Here is a 25075-nt window from a genome sequence, read left to right as displayed (position 1 = left end):
GAGTCGAGGGCGGACATGGCTCCACCTTCATACCCCAACACCCTCAGCTGAGCATTTTCTGCACTGTATCCAGGTTAGCTTATTCCCATGAGTGTCCACTACCCCCACCCCACACAAGGTCATAAATCTGGCAGTCTGAACCCCATCTTGTTTGTGGGTCCTGGTTCCAGCCACACACCATACCTGGCTTTCAGGAATGCTTTCTCTGCTCCAGATACATCCTACCTCCTATTGTTCCCGAAGTTGTCTGTCAAGTTTTGTGTATGGAAACTAATTCATACCTTCATCAGATCTCAAAAGAAGCTTTACACACACAAGAAGAAGTTGAGGTGAGGATGTGGAGGAATTGGAACCCTCATACACTGCTGGTGGGAACGTAAAATGGTGTAGTCACTTTGGAAAGTAGTTTGGCATTTCCTCAAAATGTTAAACATAGAGTCACCATATGACATAATAGTTTCATTCCTATGTATATACATAAGAGAAATGAAATTAGTTGTTCATATAAAAACTTGTACATGAGTGTTTATTGCAGCCTTAGTCATAACAGCCGAAAGTGTAAACAACCCAAATGTCCATCAACTGATGACTGGATAAACAAAATGTATAACCATACGATGGACTGTTCTTCAGCAATAAAAAAGAATAAAGTAGTGATGCATCCTAGAACATGAATGAACCTAGAAAATTTTATGTTACTTGAAAGAAGCTGGTCACAGAAAACCACATATTGTATTGTTCCATTTATATGAAATGTATAGATAAACCATAGAGACAGAAAGTAGATTAGTGGTTGCCAGGGCCTGTGGGGCAGGGGGAATGGAGAGTGATGGCTCACAGGCATGGCGGTTCTTTTTGGTGTCATGATAATGTTGTGCACTTAGGTTGTAGTGATATTGCACAACTCAATGAATATATTAAAGAGAACATTGAAGTATGTACTTTAAAAGAGTGAATCTGGATTAAGAAAACCATTGAAATACGCACTTTAAAAGAGCGAATCTGGCCAGGTGCAACGGCTCATGCCTGTAATCCTGATTGGGAGGCCAAGTGGAAGGATCTCTTGAGGCCAGGTGTTTGAGACCAGCCTGAGCAACATAGAGCGACCTCACCTCTCCAAAAAAGTAAAAAAATTAGCCAGGCATGGTGATGTGTGCTTGTAGTTGTAGCTACTTGAGAGGCTAAGGCAGGAGATCACTTGAGTTCAGGAATTTGAGGCTGTAGTGGGATATGATTGTGCCATTGCTCTCCAGCCTGGGCAGTAGAGTGAGACCCTGTCTTAAAAAGTCAAATAAATATTAAAAATAAAGTAAATACAAGGTGAATTTTATGGAATGTAAATTATGTCTCGATAACGCTACTAAAAAAAAGAAATAGAAGCCAGGCACAGGGTCATTTCCCAGTGCTGATCCTGGCCCTGTGATCTCTCTTGGCAACCGTCTTCATGACAATTCTGGAAATAGGCATGTCCGCTTTGATTCTTTTTGTGCTATAGGAAGTGGGAGAGAATGTTCTGCTTGGGAAGGCTCAGGCATCGTGTGCCTTGCAGCGGTAACAGCTGATGAACCTGCACTGGATAGTAACAGGAAAGGGGCAACCTGAGGCAGGAGGGACAGAGGCTGGTGATTTGTTGGAGTCAGATTTCATCTATTTCAAAGGTCTTTCCTGTTTGCTTTCAACTGTGTAAGGTCAACTAATGGCTTGGGTGTTTGGGTGGTAGGTGGATTCCTGTAGGTGCAGTCTAGAAGAAATATTGTTGTTATGGTTTTTGTTTTTTTCATCACACTTTTCCTTAATTTGACCTTTTGTTTGTTTGTGTAGCCAAAAGAAGACCCAGAGAGTGTCACTCCTCTTTGAAGACGATGTTGATAGCGGAGGCTGTCTGTTTGGCTCTCCTCCCACATCTGTTCCTCCTGCAACAACGGTATTCTTCATCTCTTAGTCCCAGGAAATGTCCTTGAGTTTATGCTGCATCAGTAGTGGTACTTCCCCGAATCAGCTCTTCATACCTAACCTTGGAGGCTGAGTCTTATGGAAGACCTTATTTGCCTGGTTTCAGAAAGAGATCTTCTGATTAATAGTATTCTACAGAAGAAGCACACGTGCAAAGCCATCATTCAGTGTCAGGTGTAGGAACAAGGAACTGGGTCTCAGAAGAGGCTTGGGCCCCATTGGCATGGAATTCTGCTAACATTAGACTAGGCCAGTTAAGGCAAAATCATTCCTTTTATGAGTGTGTGTCGAGTACTAACACTGGTCCTGGTTTATATTAGCCAATCAGTAAAAAGGAAGGAAATTCTCACATGTGCTACAAAATGCATGAACCTTGAGGCCGTTATACTCCATCAGTGGAGAAATGGTCACACAGGTCCTAGTACAGTTAGACTGTGGAATACTATACATTGGTGAAAAAACCCAGGGTGGAGCTTATTGGGATGAAAAACATACTGCAGGCCAAAAAAAAAAAATGCGTAAACACGTAAACATGGTGTAATTTAAACTTTCCAAAACAAGAAATACACATGGATGCCTGGAAACCGGCCTGAAATCATCGATAGCACATTGTTACCAGTGATTATGTCCAGGGAAAGGTATGGAATGGGGAACTTCATACTCTCAATGCCTTTTTAAAGCCTTTTTAAGGAAGGCATTTGTGCATTACTGTGGAATTAGAAATAAACTCCAAACAAAAAATATCTAGGAGATATGGAAGAAGACCCTTCCTGTTAAATGGAGTTGCTCAGCTTATACCAGAAGCTCTCAGCCCTGGGCCAGCATGCTGCCCACCCTGGGCCCCAGGCTCCCTGCTGCTGCTTCTATGGGGCTCCTGAGCCTTTCCTTGGGTGCTCTGTACTTACATCTCCCCCCTTTGAGGACATCCAGTGGTTGTACGATTAAAGGAGTCAGGAGATCTGATTGGTTTTTCTTTGTAAATTATAAATAAACTACTCTGGAGGATAACTGAGCAATAAATTAATGAATTTTGGAGCCTCTGGAGCTGTAAAACTTCTTTCAACCTATGGTAATTATGATTGTTAAATAAAACAAAAGGTCAAGACACACAACTTAAGTAGCTGAATAGCCTACACGTTTTTGATTATTTGTGAAATATAATCATCTTTAGACAATAGTAAATAAAAGATATTTCTTGTTTACAGATATTTCAGTGTAAGTTAATTGTGACTTGGTTGTAAGCCTATGTTGACCAAAAGGTTAAACCACAGGCAGGAGAACTTAAAGAAATGTAATGTGAGTTTTGTTTTGAGCCAAGCTTGAGAACTACTAGCCCAGTAAAGAGACTCCACACAAACTGAGAATGCATCCCAGAGTGGGCCACATGAGACACAGCATTTATATATTTCTGTTATATAGAAAATGGGAAAAGGGGGCAGTGAAGCAAAGGTGACTTTCTTAACAATTCAGATTGGTGCTCAGTGACATTGAATATAAGATAAAGTAAATATGTGGTTAATGTATTTTCCTCATTAGCCTTTTACCCTAATGAGTACATAGGGGTCGCAGTTGCAGGGTCAGGAGAGGGATGGTTGATTTTGTGCTGCCTTTGTGCTTCATCCAATAGGCAGGTTGTAATCGGTACCTGTCAGTGTGATATTTGACAGACTCTGGCCTTGCAGGTGAGGTTCAGCTTTCATTCATAGGCCCGGTTTCTATTACCCATATGGCCAAGATGCAGCCATTTTAGACAATTTTTTTTTCTTCAGACTTTCCTTATTTTCTGACACCTATCAAGAAAGTACATTTGACCAGGCGCGGTGGCTCACGCCTGTAATCCCAACACTTTGGGAGGCTGAGGTGGGTGGATCACCTGAGGTCAGGAGTTTGGGACCAGCCTGGCCAACATGGTGGAACCCCATCTCTATTAAAAATACAAAAATTAGCCAGGCATGGTGGTGCACGCCTGTGATCCCAGCTACTAGGGAGGCTGGGGCAGGAGAATCGCTTGAACCTGAGAGATGGATTTTGCAGTGAGCTGAGGTTGTGCCAGTGCACTCCAGCCTGGGCAACAGAGTGAGACTCCATCTCAAAAAAAAAAAAAAAAAAAGAAAGAAAGAAAAAAACAGGAAGTAAACTTCATGACAAGGATGAGCTTGTCTTCAAGAAGATTAAAACTGGTACTTTGGGTAGCATTTTCTGTGGTTTAAGGACCTTAGTTATATATGAAGGAAGAATATGATTTGCCATACTTAAGTCTCTTTTTGTCTCCCCTATCAACTATTTGCATTGAATTTTTTTTTTTTTTTTTTTTTTTTGAGACAGAGTCTTGCTCTTTCGTCCAGGCTGGACTGCAGTGGCGCATCTCGGCTCACTGCAAGCTCCGCCTCCCGGGTTCACACCATTCTGCCTTAGCCTCCCTAGTAGCTGGGACTACAGGCACCCACCACCACGCCCGACTAATTTTTTGTATTTCTTTAGTAGAGACGGGGTTTCACTGTGTTAGCCAGGATGGTCTCGATCTCCTGATCTCGTGATCCACCCACCTTGGCCTCCCAAAGTGCTTGGATTACAGGTGTGAGCCACTGCGCCCGGCCTGCACTGAATTTTTATGTAGTTTTCAGTGAGTCCAGGATGTTCCACAAAAGCCTTTTCCTTTGATCACTTCAGTGTTGCCTTATCTCTTCTGAAATTCTTTATGCCTTCCAGTGTTCTTTTATGTCAAGTTCAATGGTTTTGCACTTTACTTATCTCTTCCTAACTAAAAATCCCCTTGCTCTCTTCTTTCTTCATTCATCACATTTTAAAATCATGATTAGCAATGTCCTTCCTTAGTTTCCCAAATCTGCCTTCCTAACTTGATTCAGGCATTGCCTCAAAGCATACTTCTCGTGTCGTATGGTATGATTTGTATCTATACTATACTATAATAGAGCTTTAGTTTTTTCTCAAGCACTTGTTGATAAGTCACTTGCTGCAAAAATGCCATGAATTCCAGGAAAGTCACAAACCTCAGTTTCCTAGTCCCCAAATCCCTGCCTCCCTGATAAGGAAGAGATGAGAAATGGGCTGAAGTGCTTGCAGACTTGTATTGAACACTGAGTTGGTATAAAACGCTGGGACTGGCCATGAAAATATAGTGTATAGTCCTTTCAGATGAACAGACAAACAGATGTGTGCTAGCTGTTATATAAGTTAGGAAGAAAGTCAAGGAAGGGTCAAGTAGAGAGATAAATATTATGCTTATTCAACAAAGCAACTGACACTTAACTGAAGAGGACAGAGACCGTGGGTGACATCTGCGTGGGGGCCCTGCTTGAAGGATGGGGAGGATTTGCACCTACAGACATCGAGGGCAGCGTAGCATGGAAGTTTGAAAGTTTGCAGTGACCTTAAGGAACAGCAAGGAAAGGAGGAGATGCATATGAGTAGAGGGATAGAATGGGGTATCTGCTGAGTGTCATTTGCTTCATGCAAGGAGTGCAGGTTTGGGTTGGGAGAGGACCTGATCCAGCAGGTGTTTTGTTTTAGCAAGACAACTCTGAATAATGTCTTCTAGTTGAAATATAAGAGGAGTGAGGCAGAGAGAGAGACTCATAATCATCTGGTGGCAGAGATAAGGATCTGAATGAGGGAGGCATGGGGGTTCACAGACACAAGTAGACAGATACAGGTGATGTGGTGGCGTGAAGTGTCCTGTCCACAAGTCCCGGGTGGTGGTGTTTGTTGCTTCTCCCTTTTGGTGCTACCTTCACTATCCTGTCCTCTCTTCCTTGATCACATTTAGCTGAAGCCCTAAGAGGATGGTTTGGGCTTGTTCTGTATATGGCCATGCTGGTCAGACACACTTTTTTATTGTTGTGGATGTCCTGTACTCTTCTTTTGGTAGAAAAAAGAGACTGTCTCTGAGGCACCACCTTTGCTGTTCAGCGATGAAGAAGAGAAGGAGGCACAACTTGGAGTGAAGTCTGTGGATAAGAAGGTTGAGAGTGCCAAGGAGTCGTTAAAATTTGGGAGAACTGATGTGGCTGAGTCAGAAAAGGTGGACTTTTTTCTCTTGTATACTTGAATGCATTTGTCTCTCGTATGTTGTTTTAAACACACACAACCCCTAAGTTTTTTGACCACAGAAAATAAATGGCCCATTTGTAGACAGATTCGAAAACATAGACAAGCAGGCTGTGTCCCCACAGTGCAGGAAGCCTCTGCAGGGCCTTTCCTTCCGGCCCTTCTCCAAGACATGTGCGCACTGTGGCGTGCCTGCTCCTGTCTCTGTGGTTACTGTCACGTCATGGCATCTTTGCTTTCTAACTTGTTCTCTTCTGTGCAGTGTTCCTGTTGCCCTTGGTCCTCCTTTGGTCCCCAACTGCACTTGAATTTAAATGTCAGTTTTAAGGAGATTTTAGTTTAGCATCCTTTTACTTTTAGATGATATTGGCAAGGATTACAGAGTAGAGTGAAATTTCTACTCTTTCTAAAACACTAGCTTTCAAGTCCTGGACGGTCTGCCGTCTCTTGCAGGAGGCCTGTGGGTAGTGCTGCTGGCCACACGTGGGCATCCAGCTTTGTGGTTGCCTTCAGTCTCTATATGCCTCTTTTCTTTCTCTAACTTTTCTTATACGCTGTGTGTCCAGCTGCTTAGGTCTAAGATCTCCCAGGGCCTGTGTGAAGAGCGTTGCATTTGCATTTGCTGCTGAGGCTCCTTGGAGCTACAGTGATACAAGCATTTCATTTGTACCTGTGTTCCTGTGTGAAATTATCTTCCTAGTGGCTGTGTGTGGACCCCAGTCCTATCCCAGTCCTGGTCCACACTTGACTCTGACTGGTTGCTGTACTGCTCTCTCCCTGAGTGTAAGCCCCTTGCGGACTAGGCCCAGTTTGTTTTGCTCACCATCATGTCTGTAGTACTGGCATATTACCTTGCACACAGTAGGCACTATGTTATAAATTATGTATTTCTTTAAAGAAGCATTTTTTTAATAGTTTGAGTACTCTGAAATTGGGATGTACCTCATAATCAATGGTATCTTACCTGAAATGTGCCACTTGTTGAATGAATAAATACTGCATTTTAGAATTATTTCAGAGATTCTTCTTCAGTTGCCTATACAGTGTAAACCTTTTACAATTTGAGGGTCTGATTTTCCTGATTAGATTTCCCCCTTGGGGCTTATGTATTAGTTAAATGCTACGAATTCATGGTCCACTCCCAATGATTGGCACTTGTATTGGTTATCTTTGACACTTAGAAGTTCTTCCTTGTTCATGAGCAACCAGTGTGCATCAGGATTATAGCTGTCCTATCACTTGATAGGAGAGAGGGACCCATGGTCTCAATGCTTGGAAAAGTTATCTTTGGCTACGGATGATTGTACAAGACTGTCTCTTGGAGCAGCCAATCAAGAATTGACCTCAGTGTTTTGTTACTTGGGCACAGATGTGATTCACTGTGCCCTGAGTCATTGCAAATGTGGCAGTTACTGAATTAACGAGGAGCTTGGCAGGCTCCATGATAGGATTTGTATTTCCAGGTGTTACTTATTTTTTCCCCCTATTATTTTCATTTTCAGGAAGGACTTTTGACTAGATCTGCTCAGGAAACAGTCAAGCATTCTGATTTATTTTCTTCATCATCCCCATTGGACAAAGGAACCAAGCCTAGAACCAAAACTGTTCTTAGCTTGTTTGATGAGGAAGAGGATAAAATGGAAGATGAAAACACTATCCAGGCTCCACAGAAAGAAGTAGGAAAGGTAAGCAAAAAGCAATAGTGGTTCAAGTCTCTGGATGAGATAAAAGACTCTCATCTCATGGTTGTCATTCTGTCATGTGAGTTTCTGAAGGAATCTTAACCTTCAATGTAGTGTGTTAATGATTCTGTGCAGTCATTTAGATATTTGGGAATCTTAATCAGGAACTCTTACTTCAAGTAGCAGCGTTAGGATAGGGGATTAGAATTTCACCCCCCTCTTCTGGGATTTACAGACCTTGTTGTTCCTTCTAGCAAAACTTTGCCCCTTGGCCAGTTGTGGGATGTAAACAGCAGGAAAGGGAAGTTAGGCTGGAGCTGTACAGTTAAGTATTTCTAACATTCAGTTTAAGAAAAAGTGTTGTAGATGAACCTTTCATACTGATCAGGTGTCAGCAAACTATTTCTATAAAGGACCATATAATGACTATTTTAGCTTTTGCAGCCTATTTGGGCTCTGTCATAACTGCCTAGCTCTGCCATTGGCAGCATGAAAACAGCCCTAGGAAACATGAAGATGGATGGGCATGACTGTGTTCCAGTAAGTTTTATTAATAAAAATAGGTGATGGTCAGCTGGGCGTGGTGGCTCACACCTGTAATCCCAGCACTTTAGGAGGCCAAGGTGGGTGGATCACAAGGTCAAGAGATCGAGACCATCCTGGCCAACATAATGAAACCCTGTTTCTACTAAAAATGCAAAAAATAGCTTGGCATGATGACGCTTGCCTGTAATCCCAGCTACTCGGGAGGCTGAGGCAGGAGAATTGCTTGAACCAGGAAGTCGGAGGTTGTAGTGAGCCAAGATCGCACCACTGCACTCTAGTGTGGCAACAGAACGAGACTCCATCTCCAAAAAAAAAAAAAAAAAAAGAAAGAAACAGATGGTGGTCATTCTGTGAGGTTAGTATGACCCTGATATTAAAACTAGACAGCGACATCACCAGAAAGCTAGATATCCTTTATGAATGTAGAGGCCAAAATCCTCAACAAAAATACTACTAAACCCAATTCAGCAAAATATAAAAAAGATTGCACATTATGAGAAGTGAGATTTACCCCTGGAATGCAAGGTTGGTTCAACATCTAAAATTAGTTGATATAATGCACTGTATCAATAAAATACAGAATTAAAAGGCACATGATCATCTCAACAGATGCAGAAAAAGCTTTTAATAAAATCCAAACCTTTTCATGGTAAAGCACTCAATTAGGCATAGGAGGAAGCTTAATGAACTTGATAAAGGACATCTATGAAATCCCTCAGCTGACATCATACTTAATGGTGAAAGACTGCATGCTTTTCAACCCTAACATCATGAACAACACAACAATGTCCACTCTTGGTAATTCTAATCAACCTTGTACTGGGGATTCTAAGCAGGGCATGTAGGTGAGAAAATGAAATAAAAGGCATTCAGATTGGATAGGAAAAAGTGAAGTGAAGCAATCTGTATTTGCAGATGGCATGATCTTTTATATAGAAAGTCTTAAGGAATCTGCAAAAAACATCCATTGAAAATAATTAAAGTCATTAAGATTGAAGGATGTAAGATCAATATGTGAAAACCAATTGTAGTTCTGTAAGCTAGTAATGAACATTTACTAACTTACGAAAATTACTACTAGTAACTTTCTTTTTTTTTTTTGCAATGGAGTTTCACTCTTGTCCCCCAGGCTGGATTGCAATGGCACAATCTTGGCTCACTGCAACCTTTGCCTCCCGGGTTCAAGCGATTCTCCTGCTTCAGCCTCCTGAGTAGCTGGGATTATAGGCACCCACCACCATGCCCAGCTAATTTTTGTATTTTTAGTAGAGACAGGGTTTCACCGTGTTGGCCACGCTGACCTCGAACTCTTGACCTCAGGTGATCCACCTGCCTCAGCCTCCCGAAATGCTGGGATTACAGGCATGAGCCACTGCACCCAACCTACTAGTAGTAACTTTTATAAGCAATTACCAGCTTATGACTGAAATTAAGAAATCAGTTTCTTTTATAGTAATACCAAGAAGGGCAAAATACTTAGGAGTAAATTTAGCAAAAGAAGTACAAGACTTGTAAACTAAAATCTACAAAACATTGAAAGAAATTAAAGACCTAAAATTGATGGAAAGACATCTCGTGTTTATAGACCAGAAACCTTAATATTGGTAAGGTGGCAATACTTCCTTCCCAAATTGATTTATTGTAATCTCTATCAAAATTCCAGCTTGCTTTTTACAGAAATGGACAAGCTGATCCTAAAATTTTTATGGAAGTGTAAGAGACCAAGAATAGCCAACAGTCTTGAAAAGGAAGAATAAAGTTAGAAGACTCACACTTCCTGATTTCAAAACTTACTTTAAGACAGGGTGGTATTGGCATAAGGTTAAAATATATAGATCAGTGAAGTAGAATTGAGAGTCTAGAAATAAACCCTCACATTTACAGTCAGTTGCTTAAGGTGCCAAGATATTTCAGTGGGGACAGAATAGTCTTCAGCAGATGTGCCAGGATGCTGATTATCTACATGCAAAGGAATGAGGTTGGACCCATTAATAAATAAACTCAGATCCAGTGTAAGATCCAAATGTAAGAACTAAAACTGTACAACTCCTAGAATCCAGAGAGTATGTGAGTAAATTATCATGACCTTGGATTAGGCAAAGCCTTCTTAGATAAGACACCAAAAGCACAAGTCACAAAAATAGCTAAATTGGACTTTATTTAAATGAAAAACATTGTACTTCAAAGGGCACCATCTGGAAAGTCAAACGACCACCCACAAAATGGGAGAAAAGATTTACAGATCATGTATTTGATAAAGGACTTAGATCCAGAATATGTAAAAGACTTATAAGTCAATAATAAAAAGACAAATAGCCCAGATGAAAGAAGGGATAGGCCAGGCGTCATGGCTCATGCCTGTAATCCCAGCACTTTGGGAGACCAGGACGGGAGGATTGCTTTAGGCTGGGAGTTCAAGACCAGCCTGGGCAACATAGCAAGATCCTGTCTCTACAAAAAATTTAAAAAATTAGCCAGGCCTGGTTGCGTGCTCCTATAGTTCTATCTCCTTGGGAAGTTGAGGCAGAAGAGTCCTTTGAGCCCAGGAGTTCAAGGCTGTAGTGGGCTGTGATCACACCATTGCACTCAGGCTGAGTGACAGAACGAGACCCTGTCTGAAAAAAAATAGATAAGACAGACATCTGAACAGAGATTTTACTGAAGAAGATAGACAAATGGCCAAAAAGGATATAGAAAGATGCTCAGCATTAGGGAAGCCAAAACCACAGTGACATACCACTTCATACCCGGGAAGAGGACCATAATAAAAAAAAAAAAAAAAAGGGAAGTAACGAGTGCGAGTGTTGGTAAGGATGTGGATAAATGGAAATTCTCATTCCTTGCTGCTGCAAATGTGGAACAGTACAACCACTTTGGAGAACAGTTTGCTGTTCTTCAAATTCTTATAACATAAAGCTACCACACAATCCGGAATTTTATTCCTGGGTACATATCCAAGAGAAATAAAAACATGTTCACACAAAACTTGAATATGATTGCTCCCAGCAGCATTATTCATAATAGCCAAAAGATGGAAACAATGGCTAAACATAATATAGTATATCCATACAATGGGATATTATTTGGTAATAAAAAAGGCAAAGTACTGACACATGCTGCCACATGGATGAACCTTGAAAACATTCTAAATAAAATAAGCCAGTCATGAAAGACCACATATTATGTGATTCCATTTATATGAAATGTCCAGAATAGGCATATCAATGGAGACAGAAAGTAGATTAGTAGTTACTGCAGGCTGGGAGTAGCAGTGAGCAGGAATGGATAATTACTGCTAATGGTTTGGGGTTTCTTTTGGGGGTGATGACAATGTTCTAAACTTAGATTGTGGTAGTGGATACACAAATCTGAATATACCAAAAAATCATTACATTTTATACGTAAATGGGTAGATTTTATGGTATATGAATTTGATCTCAATGGTGATGTTATGCAAACCAGGTTGGCAGGTCATAGATTGCCAATCCTTTTTATAGATCTAACCAAAGAAATAGTCTATGTTTATTTCTACAAAAAATGTTTTATGAATTTTTTTGTTATACCAATACTATAAGCTTATTTATAAATGAGAGCTGCACACAGTGAATATAATTAATTTGATGTATTTTCTCCCGGTCTCTTACTGTGTATGGTTTTGTAATATTTTTCCATAGTTGTGAAATATTTAACATTACTTGCTGTGTTAAACTCGTTTTTATATATAACAATAATAATTATTGTTAATGTGATTTATTTTGTTAGAAGTAAGTTTTTCATTAGTTTTTTTGGGTTTTTTTGTTTTGTTTTGTTTTGAGATGGAGTCCTACTGTGTTGCCCAGGCTGGAGTGCAGTGGCATGATCTCGGCCCACTGCAGCCTCTGCCTCCCAGGTTCAAGGATTCTCCCACCTCAGCCTCCCAAGTAGCTGGAACCACAGGCACACGCCACCACACCTGGCTAATCTTTGTATTTTTAGTAGAGATGGGGTTTCACCACATTGGCCAGGCTGGTCTCGAACTCCTGGCCTCTGGTAATCCACCCGCCTTGGCCTCCCAAAGTGCTGGGATTACAGGCATAAGCCACCATGCCTGGCCTTTTTGTTAAGTTTTAATCTGTGGCTGTGATAAGGAAATAGGGATGAATTTTAGAATGTCAGGTCTGGAGCATTATATTATCAAACCAATAATATTGATGGTAACTTTTAAATGTTAGATATCTAGTAAACAAAAAGGGACTCACTCGGAGTCTGAAAGTAGGGCAGAAGTGATGGACAGCCATAGGAAGGCTTGTGGTCGCACCTGTGCCAGGTCTTTGGCCTGCAGTGCTTACAGGTGAGGGACACATATTTGACCACTCTGTGTAGTTTGTGCTTGATTCAGCTGCTGTCTCTTCTTCCCTTTGGAAATGAGATGAAGAGAATTCATTCAGTTGCATGTTTTTTACCTTCAAAATGTTTCTCATTATGGAACTAATGGATTGCTTTTCTAATAAAAAATGTAGATACTGTACAAAGTTTATATAATATATATAACCTGGAAAAGATTATCTCTAAAGCTTGTGCATATATATATATATATATATATATATATATATATATATATGTAAACTTTGTATTTAGAAATATATTTTCTGGTATTTTTGGAAGCACCATAGCATTCCATTTTGTCAATGTTTCATTCCCCTGCTGAGTGGCTTTTAGGCTGTGGCCAGCCTTCTGCTCATATAATACAGCTGCAGGGGACATCTTTGTTGTGTCCATCTTTACATATGTAACTTCCTTGAGATAAGTTCTTACAGCTCTAATCACACATGACCTTCCCTCCTGTTCCCAGGGCCGCGATCCTGATGCCCGCCCCAAGAGCACAGGTGTCTTCCAGGATGAAGAGCTGCTTTTCAGCCACAAGCTCCAAAAGGACAATGACCCAGATGTTGACCTTTTTGCTGGCACCAAAAAAACCAAGGTCAGTTCCAAATGGTTCCCCACAGTATGACTTGTTATTGTATTGGGTACTGTCTCAACAGCTCACCTAGTTCTCTTTGTAAATTGTTTTGCTTTTGGATATTGAACTTGGGTCTTGTTTATTCTAGCTGTTAGAGCCAAGTGTTGGGAGCCTGTTTGGGGATGATGAAGATGATGATCTTTTCAGCTCTGCCAAGTCCCAGCCTTTGGTACCAGCCTTTTGTTCTCAATACTGGGTTGTGTGGGAAAGATTCTGGGAAAGGAAACTAACGTCCAGTTAGATGATTAAGGAAAATCCTAGGAGAGTCGTGCTGCTTCCTACTAAATGAATGGCAAATAACATGCTGAGGGGAGTGTGTGTGGAGGATGCAATGCTTAGTTTCTGTTGTTCCTCATTTTATGTTCCCTATACTAACATTAAAACATTAATAATCCAGGCTCTCTGACTGTACTGCACATCTGTGTGATGTTTAAACGGTTGATTGAAAGACCATTGCATACACTGGGGTGACTAAATATTCGTGCCTTTCAGGTACAAAGTTTTAAGTCTGAGTTTTAGCCTTTCTATGTCGTTTTCTCCCCCAGCCCCAGTAGGTTTTTGTAAGTACTCTGTTTTCTTTTTATCATAGAGAGGACTCCTGTGACAGCCACAGTCTTCAGAATGCTATTTCTGAAATGCTACCTTTGAGTTGGTTCAGCCCTCATTTGAGAAAGTATTTTTAAGACTCAGAAGCCAGGATTGTTTTTTGCATTATGATTTTTCCTTGAAATTTCTAAGATATTTGATGGCTTTTTGGTATTTTTTTCTTTTGAAGGTACAAGAGAAAAAGAGAGTAGTGAAAAAAGACCACTCTGTTGACTCTTTCAAAAACCAGAAACATCCTGAATCCATTCAAGGTAGTAAAGAAAAAGGCATATGGAAGCCGGAAACACCTCAGGTTAGAAATCCTCTTTAAGGATTTTCAGCTCTTGTTTGCATCCCAGTACAGAGAAATTCCATTATGCAGACCCACAGTTATTTAGACTTGTCTGCATTAAGGAGGAAACAGCAACCAGGGCTACCGCTTTGTCTTCACTGCACTCCCCCCAAGTCATCTCCCCTCTCCTCGCTCCACACGCCAGAGTTTCATGAATCTATACTTTAATAGTTAGTGTTTTTTGATGCCATGCCAGATTTGACTCTGAAGTGGAGTTAAGGTAGGATGAAGAATCTTCTTCTCACTAAAGAATTTATTTCTCCCTCTGGATTTCCTTGGAATAGAATTAAAATAGAAATAAATATAAATTACATCTGATTTCCTGCCTGCTCTCAGTGTTGCCTCTCCCGAGGTCATTGCTGTTGGGCCGTACTCTGCAGCAGTCTTCCCAGAACGCTGTGGAGCTCCTCCTGGGAACAGCCCAGGACTGGAGAGCGAGTGCCAGTTCTATGTGCAGGTGTCCCAGGGTGTCTCACTGAAGCCTTAGTGTCCTGAGCCGTAAACCTGAGGCACTTGGACGAGCACATCACCACTGACCCTTCCTGGGGCTCAGATCTTTTGCTTTTAGAGCCAGTGCATTAGGCTATGGTTGAATTTTTGTGTGCTCCTTGAAATTTCAATTTGATAACCAACATGGTAATTTTGCCTGCTGGTCAGTTTTAGGTGCTCTGATAAACTGTGACTCTTGGGAATCTTACTCATCTTGTATTCCTTGACTCCATATCTGATCTGACAGCTTTCCACTTACGTGACAAAGGAGGAGGCATACGTGAAGTAGTGCTAGTGAAACATCAGGCCCCAGGAGAGATTTGAATGCCTTTCCCATTAAAGAGCTACAGAAATTGACAGTTTTGCTCCATCACAGATTTATTTACAGGCATAAGAAACACTTGTCTTTCTGTTTCCCAAATGGATTTTTAACTGGATGTAATTTTACACAGGACTCATCAGGTCTCGCTCCATTTAAAACCAAAGAACCATCCACTCGGATCGGGAAGATACAAGTAATTAAAACACTGGAATCTTCATTGCCTGCCCTGTGGCATCTATAAACTTTTTTGGGTTTCCTACTTTTGTCAGCTGCTGCCAAGCATCTTCTCATCTCTTCCCCCGCCTCCCCTCCCCTGCACCTAGTTGTTGTCTCCTGTGTGCTGCGTCTTTAACATCTATTCTTTGAGCCCAGTGGTGGGCATAGGTGTAAGATGCTCTGTTTTAATTCTGAGACTAGATCGGGCGATTTTCCTACGTTTCTCTACTCCTCTCGTATTATACATTATGTGCACCAAATCTTGTCATGTGTCACAGTAAAGATAATAGACTGCTATGTTGAAGAACAAATACAGAGTTTCATTTTTCTTCTTTAGGCAAATTTAGCGATCAACCCAGCGGCCTTGCTGCCCACAGCAGCTTCCCAGATCTCTGAAGTAAAGCCTGTTTTGCCAGAATTGGCTTTTCCTTCATCTGAACACAGAAGGAGCCACGGTCTGGAAAGTGTGTCTGTCCTTCCCGGGAGTGGGGAGGCCGGTGTGAGTTTTGATCTTCCAGCTCAGGCAGACACCTTACACAGTGCAAACAAGGTGATGAAACCATCTTTGCTTCCTTGCTCTCTTCTTTTAACCAGAACATGCATATGCTTCTTTCTAGTTTATCAATTGCATACACAGCAGTCTTTGACTCTCCTTTTGAAGGAGATGCCTCATCCTTCCTTCAGCCGCTCCCCCCTCCATTCTTCCCACCCCCCTCATCCTGCACCTGCTTTTCCGTGGCCTGCATTTGGTACATTTGCATTCTGCTCAGTAGCCACAGTAACGTCTCACCACTTTGGCTGGTGTCTGACACCTGCAGGTTTCCAGCACTGCCACCTGGGGGTCTTCTAACCACAGAGCAGATCATGCCCCTCCTGCTGGCGCTTCCTCACTACTCCAAGGAGAGCATTCGGGCTCCTGGGTTTGGTATGAAACCCCTTTACAATCGGTGCCAGCCCATGTGTGCAGCTTCCTCACTAGTCACTTCACACTTTCCAGCCTGACTCCAGGCACACCAGGTGCCACTCCCTGAACACACATGGTCTGTTCTGCTGCTGCCCAAGGCTCCTGCTGCCTCCTCACCAGGAATGCTCCTCTCTGTCCACAGCTGTGCTTCCACATCCCCACTTCTGTCACTGTGCCCTGCACTCCCCGCACCAAGTTCCCACAGCAGTGACACTGTTTCATGGGATCTCCTCAATGGACTGTGAACCCTTTGAAGTTTTCCTTTCATTGTAGTTGGGTTTCTAGTTTCTATCCAGTCTCCCTTCTCTAGAAAGCTTTAGCTGATCTCCAAGTAAGCGACAGGACACAGAATGACCTACCCTGACAAATAGATTCATTTCAAATGTTTCCAAACCTGTTTCCTTGTGCAAAACAAAACAGCCTTCCTTTTAACGACAATTTTCATTGGCTTTTTTTTTAATTAAGTTTAAATTGGCAACTAAAATTGTGACATTCCCCTGAAGTTGACAACACAATCATACTTTGCCCAAAGTAGATTGTAGCTTCTCAAAATTCTACTTGATTGTATATTTTGGAAAATATCATAGACACTGCATCATTGCTACTAAGTGATTCATGTTTTGAGATTATATGAAAAGTTCTGATTTCTAAGCCATATTTCTTATGTGGAATATTTAACATTTGAATTCAATGTTTATTGACTTGAGGAAAACAGCACCTTAGATTACCTCTCTTTATTGTGTCGTGTTTCTCCCCACTCCTGGAGCCTGAATTTAGACTAGCCCCCTAACAAAAGTTAGTACCAGAATTCCCTGATTCTTTCTTGTTTTGAAAGATACCCACGTTTCTATTGAGGGTAGAGTTGGGGCCAAGGGAGTGGTTGTGAGACACAGAGAGCCAACATGCCTACTTTCCAGGTTTCCAGCAACAGATAAAACTTTTTGTGTGAAACTGAACTGAAACTGCCCTGAAAAGATTAAAAAATGGAGAACTCTAAAGGATTAAGAATGACTTAGTCTTGGAGTACTAGGAGCTATTAAACTCCTTCCTTGGAAATCATTAAGAAATAACCTCTTCTATGTTCTTAGATAGTATCTTCATTGAAGTAGACCAGATAACCTTACAATATTTTGAGTCACTGATTCTTTGCCATGGTAGCTTTGAACACTTTATTTTATCGTCAGATCAATGTGTGTTTTTTTGCCGTTGCAGAGCCGTGTCAAGATGAGAGGGAAGCGTAGACCACAGACCCGTGCAGCTAGGCGGCTGGCTGCTCAGGAGTCCAGCGAGACTGAGGACATGAGCATCCCCAGAGGACCCATTGCACAGTGGGCTGATGGTGCCATTTCCCCAAATGGCCATCGGCCACAGCTCAGAGCAGCCAGTGGAGAAGACAGCACTGAGGAGGCCCTGGCAGCTGCCGCTGCACCTTGGGAAGGTGGTCCTGTGCCTGGAGTGGACAGAAGCCCCTTTGCAAAGTCTCTGGGTCATTCCAGAGGGGAGGCTGACCTTTTTGATTCTGGGGACATCTTTTCCACGGGCACTGGATCTCAGTCCGTGGAGAGAACAAAACCCAAGGCAAAGATAGCAGAGAATCCTGCCAACCCACCAGTGGGTGGTAAAGCAAAGAGCCCCATGTTTCCTGCTCTAGGCGAGGCCAGCAGTGATGATGATCTCTTTCAGTCTGCTAAACCAAAACCAGCAAAGAAAACAAATCCCTTTCCTCTCCTGGAAGATGAGGATGACCTCTTTACAGATCAGAAAGTCAAGAAGAATGAGACAAAATCCAATAGTCAGCAGGATGTCACATCAACAACACAAGATATTTTTGAGGTAATAGGACTTAACACATTTTTGTGTCTGTTCTAAGTTAAGGAAGGTATCTGATTGGCTTATTTGAGCCATAGATTATGTCTAGCTTGTTGCATGCATACCCCATAGCCACTTGCTTAGTAATTATAATTAGGCTCTTTTATTAATAAGTCTAACATTGATTCAGAAGTGGTTTTTTGTTTTGTTGCATGTAGAATGTATTTCTTGGCTGGCCATGATCATTGATACAGGTCTTGGTTTCTCTCTAGTTTTTACAGTTTTTTTATTTTTATAGAATATTGTTGTAATCAGCTTCCTGGGCATGCCACTCGGTGACATGGCATACAGCTCCACTGGTCCAGCTTGGGAGTTTAACCTCTGGTTCTGGGGACATTGGCCCTGGCTGGAGCTGACAATGTAGTGCATGCAGGCAATAAGACTTTCAGTGGCATTTGCTCAGCAGATGTTTATTGAGCACCTGGGGACTGCAGGCACGAGGTGAACTCAGAGAAGTGCTAGGCTCCTCAGAGCTCTCTGGGAAGATAATCAAATACAAACAGGGCAATGGATAATTAAGATGTTTTCAAATAGTACTAAGTGTCATGAAGAAAATAACCTGGGGCAGAGTGGTGGGTAGGGCTGGGAGGTGCTCCTTTAGGCAGGACTGGTAGAGAAGGTGTCACTGCAGTGCCAGCCTTTGAGCCGGGGTGAGATGGGCGGGCCAAGCTGTGCAGAGATCTGGGGTAGTGCATTCCAGGCAGAGGGGGCAGTCTCGAGGCTGTTCCACACACCCTGGCCAATTGCATTTCCATAGCTTGTTGACGTGTTTGAGTTTAAAAAGAAAAATTGATTTAACATTGTTTTGTATGTATTTTTGGCTTAACAAGGACGATATATTTGCTACGGAAGCAATTAAACCCTCTCAGAAAACCAGAGAGAAGGAGAAAACATTGGAATCTAATTTATTTGATGATAACATTGATATCTTTGCTGACTTAACTGTAAAACCAAAAGAAAAGTCCAAAAAGAAAGTGGAAGCCAAGTCTATATTTGATGATGATATGGGTAAGTTTGGTTTTCTACATCTGACCTAGAGAATTCTTACCTTTCCGTCACTTGGTATTTTTCCTGCTACCTTTTCTTGGCCCTTTTCTGGAAAATGCACCCCAGCGGGTTCACTTCAGTGGAATCCTGAGTTAGGCTGAAGATAGGTAAGAGATGGACTAATTATTTTAGTGAAGTAACTCTTTCCTATGATAGTCATCAAAGAATTTGAAGGCACCCAGAGTTTGACGTTTAAGTATAATTTAACTTTGATCTCAGTGCACCTCACCAATCATCTGTGACACACCCCGGTGTTATGAAAGGAGGTTTGATCAGAAATGACCTCACGTGCTAAAGTAGGCTGAGGGGACTGCCTTGGGTGTGATGTGGTTGGTTGAGTCAGAGCTCCAGATAGACAGGGAGTGTCCATGGTTCTGTGCGAGAAGAGAGCAAGTCTAGACCTGGGTGTAGGCTCTACCTCAGGCGTTGCATTTCACTGAGGTCTTTGGTGTTTGGGAACAAGCTTGTCTTCCTTATATGGCACAACTTCTGCTTTATTAGTAGACAAGGCAAATGCCCGAGAACCCTAAATATTGGACTTTTGATAAATCCTGTGGGCTGAGGCCACATACACATTTCCTACTCCCCCCGTCAATCTAGAGCTGGAGACTAACTGGGAGACAGCTGGTGCTGCAGAGTCACACACTGGCTCTGTGCCTCCAGCAAGCCGTGTGCTCTGTCTCCCCTGCTTCCCGCCACATGGAGTGCAGAAGGGAACTCATTCATTATTTTAAATACAAAAAAAGTAATACATGCTTATTGTAATAGATTCATGCAATTCAGAAAATGTAGAAAGTGAATAACCCCTAGAGGTAATAGTAACAGTTTGGTGTGTATCCTTTCAGACAAAGTGATATTAATATATGTTTGTGTACACATCAATATATACCCACCTTTTTAAAAAGTAAGAATATATTTACCTATTCTGCTCTTTTAGTTACTTAATGTCTTTTCATGTCAGTACATAGAGATCTCCTTCCTTGTTTTCAGTGGTGTGCATGATTTCTTTGTATTTAGCCATTAGCCTGTTGACAGCAATCTCAATTGTTTCTGTTTTCTTTATTACAAATAATGCTGTGGTCTTTACCATTTGTGTACACCTAACTTTATGTATACATGTTAAATCATGGTTGGATAAAACCCTAGCAGTAACATTACTGGGTAAGTACCATAATTAGATAAGACAAGCTTTTGAGTCAGTGAAACACTAAATGAATGCAGTGACGGAGGCTTACAGTCTTACATCGAGATGCCTCAAATCAGTGCATTTATTCTGAAAGAAAACAGGTGGGTCCTATGTTGGATTTCCCTTTGCGTATTTTTATTGCTCTTTTAAAACCCAGTATGAAAAGAATATCTAAATAAGTCCATTGTCCCTGATGGTAGGGGCGTGGGCTGGTTTGGAGATCAAGTTACCCTTCCCTTTTTTCTGTCCTACACATGCACATACATACACTTTTGTAGCTGAAGAAATTGTGCTCCAAGAGAAACCTGTGTGTGATCATAAAATTTAATGAGTAACAAACACAGAACCAGAATCTAAGAGGCTTGAGTTCTAGGTTAGTGTTTTAGGGTACTCCATGCTGTTACCAGAGCTGGGTCTTTGGTGGTTTGCTTGCATGTGTCTTAAAAGTACCTTTCTCCACCCCTCTTCAGCAACCGTTTTTCTTTTTTCTTTCTAAAGATGACATCTTCTCCTCTGGTATCCAGGCTAAGACAACCAAACCAAAAAGCCGATCTGCACAGGCCGCACCTGAACCAAGATTTGAACACAAGGTGTCCAACATCTTTGATGATCCCCTGAATGCCTTTGGAGGCCAGTAGAGCACACAGGGTATCCACGTGTTACCCTGCAGCTACATTGTTGAGTTAGTGATGATGTTGTATATGCTGATGGTCTTAACTGGATTACAAAAAGCAAATACTAGAACAGCTAGCTCATCTTTTACCCAATGTACTTGGTATTTTTCTGCACTGGTTTAATCATGCTTAATACTACAAAACAAAAATAAATATTTCACAGTGGTTGGTTTGTTTTGTTTTTAAACCACAGTTTGATTTAGTTAGCCTTGCTGGGGCCGTAATATGCTTCAGGGTGTGTAAAAGAAGAAATATCTTTGTGGCTTTCATGGGCAGGGAATCTCAGAGATAGCAAATGCCACCTGACCAGAAGTCTTTGTTATATGGATGGGAACCCTAACTTAGGGCCTGGGCAGGGGAAAGAGAAAGAAGATGAGAGATTATACTTCATGAGTCTTAGCAATATGGGAGCAGGTTTTCACTGAATTCTGAGGGTGCCTCTGCATGTCCTCCAAGGCAAAGTATGGCAAACTGTGGCCCCCCACTGTCATATTTTGTTAATAAAATTTTATTGGAACACAACCACATTCATTAGTTTACTTACTGTCTATTGCTGCTCTCACCCTACCTCCAATGTAAGAGTTGAGTGATTATGACAGAGACTGGATGGCTCACAGAGCCTCAGATGTTTTCTATCTGCCCCTTTATATAAACAGTTTGCTGACCATTGCTCTAAGCCATCCTTTTCCATCCTTGTCTTGTGGAAGCGGCAGAATGAACCTAGGTAATAGCCGGGGGAAGTGCCGAAGATGGAAATGTCAGCCTCTAGAGCAGCACTGCCCCATAGAACTCCGCAGGAATGAAAATGTTCTTTATCTGCATCGACAAAGGCAGTAGCCACTAGCCACCTGGATGGCTGACCCCATTCTAATCTGTGTTTTTTGGTGCTCTGTCGTCTTGCTGCTGACTATGCAGCCTGTCACCACAGCACAGTCTTGTCGGCCGCCCAGGTTGGTCTCAGCGATCCTGGAGCTACTTACTTCTTCCTTGGGCACTGTAAGATCGGAAGGGGAATTACTCATACCCAGAGTCAAACATTTTATACAGCTTCCACAGGTCAACCATTTGCCCAAGTCTGCTGTGAGAGTGACGTGATAACAGATAAGGGCACTTGCTAGTTGGCCACTCCTTTCCCCTATTCATTTTATGCATCTTCCTTCTGTCCTTAGGTTGAGATCTCCGAGTCGCTGTTGTCAGGCAGACTGCTGTCCTCCAGATTCAGGCCTGTGGGTCTGGGGAGCCCTGGTTGGTCTTGGAGGAGCAAGGGCTGTGCAGGTGACTTGGTGGCCTCAAGTGTATAGGTACCTGGATGGTGCGAGGAGATGCTGGCTCTGAAATATTTCCTAATCCTGCTTGCGGATCAACTGCCGACTAGCGTTTAGGTTACAGATATATTAGATGGTTGATGTGATTCTGTAGCTCGTATTTAGAACTTTAGGGATGTTTTCACATATCAGTAAATGAAGATCTATGTCAACTTTTTTTTTTTTTTTTTTTTTTTTTGAGACGGAGTCTCGCTCTGTCACCCGGGCTGGAGTGCGGTGGCATGATCCCGGCTCACTGCAACCACCGCCTCCTGGGTTCATGCCATTCTCCTGCCTCAGCCTCCTGAGTAGCTGGGACTACAGGCGCCCACCAGCACGCCCGGCTAATTTTTTGTATTTTTAGTAGAGACAGGTTTTCACCATGTTAGCCAGGATGGTCTTAATCTCCTGACCTTGTGATCTGCCTGCCTTGGCCTCCCAAGGTGCTGGGATTACAGGCGTGAGCCACTGCGCCCAGCCTATGTCAACATTTCTAATGGTAGCTTCACATTCTGGATATCCTTATGTTGGGGAAAAGGTTTTAAAGGTAACTGCTCTTCTGTAGCAAAGCTTTTTTAGAGCAGAGGATGGAGCAAATTCTGAGTTACTGAAATTACGTATTCAGCGCTATTGCCTTGTTTACCTTCCATTTCATCTTTGGAGTTGTGTTTTTAGAACTTTTTCAGAAGGGATGAGATAAATGCCTTGGGAATTGATTTAGAAATCTTTTTGGTGTCATTACTCTTAAGAGCTAGATATATTTTTTAATTGTAAAAAATTATGGAAATACTTTTTTCTCTACCTGCTCCCATTTTTTTTTTTTTTTTTTAAGACAGGGTCTGGTTGTGTTGCCTAGGCTGGGGTGCAGTGGCATAATCATAGCTTGCTGCACCTTTGAACTCCAGGGCTCCAGTGATCCTCCCACCTTAGCCTCCTGAATGGCTGGGACTACAGGTGTGTGCCATCATGCCCAGCTAATTTAAAAAAAAAATTTTTTTGTAGAGACAAGGGTCTGTTGCCCAGGCTGGTCTCAACCTTCTTACCTCAAGTGATTCTCCCACCTTGGCCTCCTGAATTGCTGGAATTACAGGCATGAGCCACAATGGCCAGCTTCTTTCTGTTTTCTTTGTTTCCTTTTCCCCTTCTGTTTTCTTCCTTTTTTTTTAGCTGTTCTTGCATCATTTTCCATCCCATCTTGAAGTCTTCATTGCCCCCTCATTTTCCAAGATCATGAGTCCCACAGTATGCTCAGCTAAGCACGACCACACACCATTTCAAGAAGCTGTTCATGGACCCAGCTTTTATTACTGGCTGGGTCTTTGTTCTCCTGCTGCAGCTTCCATTTGCTCCTCAGCTACCCTCTAGGCATCCAGTCTGGCTTAACCAGATTTCATGGCCTCATTTTGTCCTCTGCTACAGTGATTTCTACTCCTGAAGAGAAGCATAACTATCTTCTAGAGGGAAACATTTTCGCTTTTGGTTATCAACCTTGGTTCTTTTGGGATATTGGAAATTACCCCATTGACTGGACCCAGACTTACGGTGGAAGTTCCAGCACAATAAATGCTGAACGGGGTTGTGCTTTTTCTTCTGGCATATAGTTGAATTATCCATTCTCATTATAGGTGAAGGACTTGCAAATCTGTTTGTTATCTTCTACCCTCCCCCAGCCTATTATTTTCAGGGTCTCACTATGGAAGAACACTGTGGTGAAGGAAACAATCCAGATTCCTTGGGCAGTCATAGTCACTCATGTCTTTATTTCTGTCATGTGCATTTTGCAGTCCTGACACCTGACTTCTGTTGCTAGGGCTGCACCTGTGTAGGTACGAGTACTGTTGGCTTCGGGGATACACACTCTGGCAACTCTATAGGACAGTCTTATTTGATATAGCATAAGTATGTTTTTAAGAATTCATGTTATCCAAAATTATAAAAGCAGTTGTTTGAATGAGTGAAAGAAAGGGGGTTAAGGTTAGAGAGCTCCATACAAAGTCATATATAAGCAATGCAGCTTTTAAATTTAGCTTTTATTTAAGAGCAATGACCCTTTACCACTATCACCAGCAGTATTATTAGCCTGGTACCTTGTATTACTCTTAATACCCATCATTTTGAAATATGGTGCAACAACACTCAAATGAGCTGCACTACAAGAAACAACTTTCCTTTCTGTAATGCCCTCCCTTTAGGATCACTAGAAGTCTGTACGATGCAATGCTGATTCCCAAATTAATGATCTTTCCTATCAGTGTAATAAAAACTCATATTATGGCAGATTCCTGTATGTGCATGTATGTTATGAGTTGGATAAACGTTGGTGGACTTCATTTGGAGTGAATCAGAATGGGATTCCTGTGAGAAGCCAACATCCCTCTAAACAAACTTTTGGAGCATGATATGGCTTGGATGTTTTGTCCCCTCCAAATCTCATGTTGAAATGTGACCCCAGTGTTGGAGGTGGGCCTACTGGGAGGTGTTTGGATCATGGGGGTGGATCCTCATGAATGTCTTGGTGCTGTCCTTGTGGTAATGAATGAGTTCTCACTCTGATTTCACATGAGATCTGGTTTAAAAGAACCTGGGGGCCGGGCACCGTGGCTCACGCCTGTAATCTCAGCACTTCGGGAGGCCGAGGCTGGTGGATCACTAGGTCAGGAGATGGAGACCATCCTGGCCAACATCTAGAAACCCCATCTCTACTAAAAATACAAAAATTAGCCAGGTGTGGTGGCACACATCTGTAGTCCCAGCTACTCAGGAGGCTGAGGCAAGAGAATTGCTTGAACCCAGGAGGCAGAGGTTGCAGTGAGCTGAGA

General features: G+C 42.1%; 1 protein-coding gene across 7 annotated transcripts in view; it reads left to right on the top strand.

Moving 5' to 3' along the window:
• LOC101143038 (WASH complex subunit 2A) overlaps positions 1-21117 on the top strand; it is a 65210-nt gene extending 44093 nt beyond the window's left edge. For 3 of the 7 annotated variants that reach the window (XM_063709748.1, XM_031006426.3, XM_063709752.1), the window contains 11 exons: positions 1822-1924; positions 5843-5995; positions 7524-7706; positions 13081-13209; positions 13337-13417; positions 14024-14146; positions 15127-15189; positions 15550-15762; positions 17389-18009; positions 18876-19053; positions 20777-21117. In XM_063709748.1, coding sequence (XP_063565818.1) covers positions 1822-1924; positions 5843-5995; positions 7524-7706; positions 13081-13209; positions 13337-13417; positions 14024-14146; positions 15127-15189; positions 15550-15762; positions 17389-18009; positions 18876-19053; positions 20777-20916 — 1987 coding nt within the window. In that variant the 3' untranslated portion in view covers positions 20917-21117. The remainder of the gene's footprint in view (positions 1-1821; positions 1925-5842; positions 5996-7523; positions 7707-13080; positions 13210-13336; positions 13418-14023; positions 14147-15126; positions 15190-15549; positions 15763-17388; positions 18010-18875; positions 19054-20776) is intronic. The other 4 variants (XM_063709749.1, XM_063709747.1, XM_063709751.1 and 1 more) reach the window with 2 other exon arrangements.
• Positions 21118-25075: the final 3958 nt, after the last annotated feature.

This window comes from Gorilla gorilla, chromosome 8 (genome assembly GCF_029281585.2).
Source record: "Gorilla gorilla gorilla isolate KB3781 chromosome 8, NHGRI_mGorGor1-v2.1_pri, whole genome shotgun sequence".
NCBI classification, from domain to species: Eukaryota; Metazoa; Chordata; class Mammalia; order Primates; family Hominidae; genus Gorilla; species Gorilla gorilla.
The sequence above is the reverse complement of the archived record's forward strand: the minus strand, read 5'-3'. Positions and strand labels throughout refer to the sequence as shown.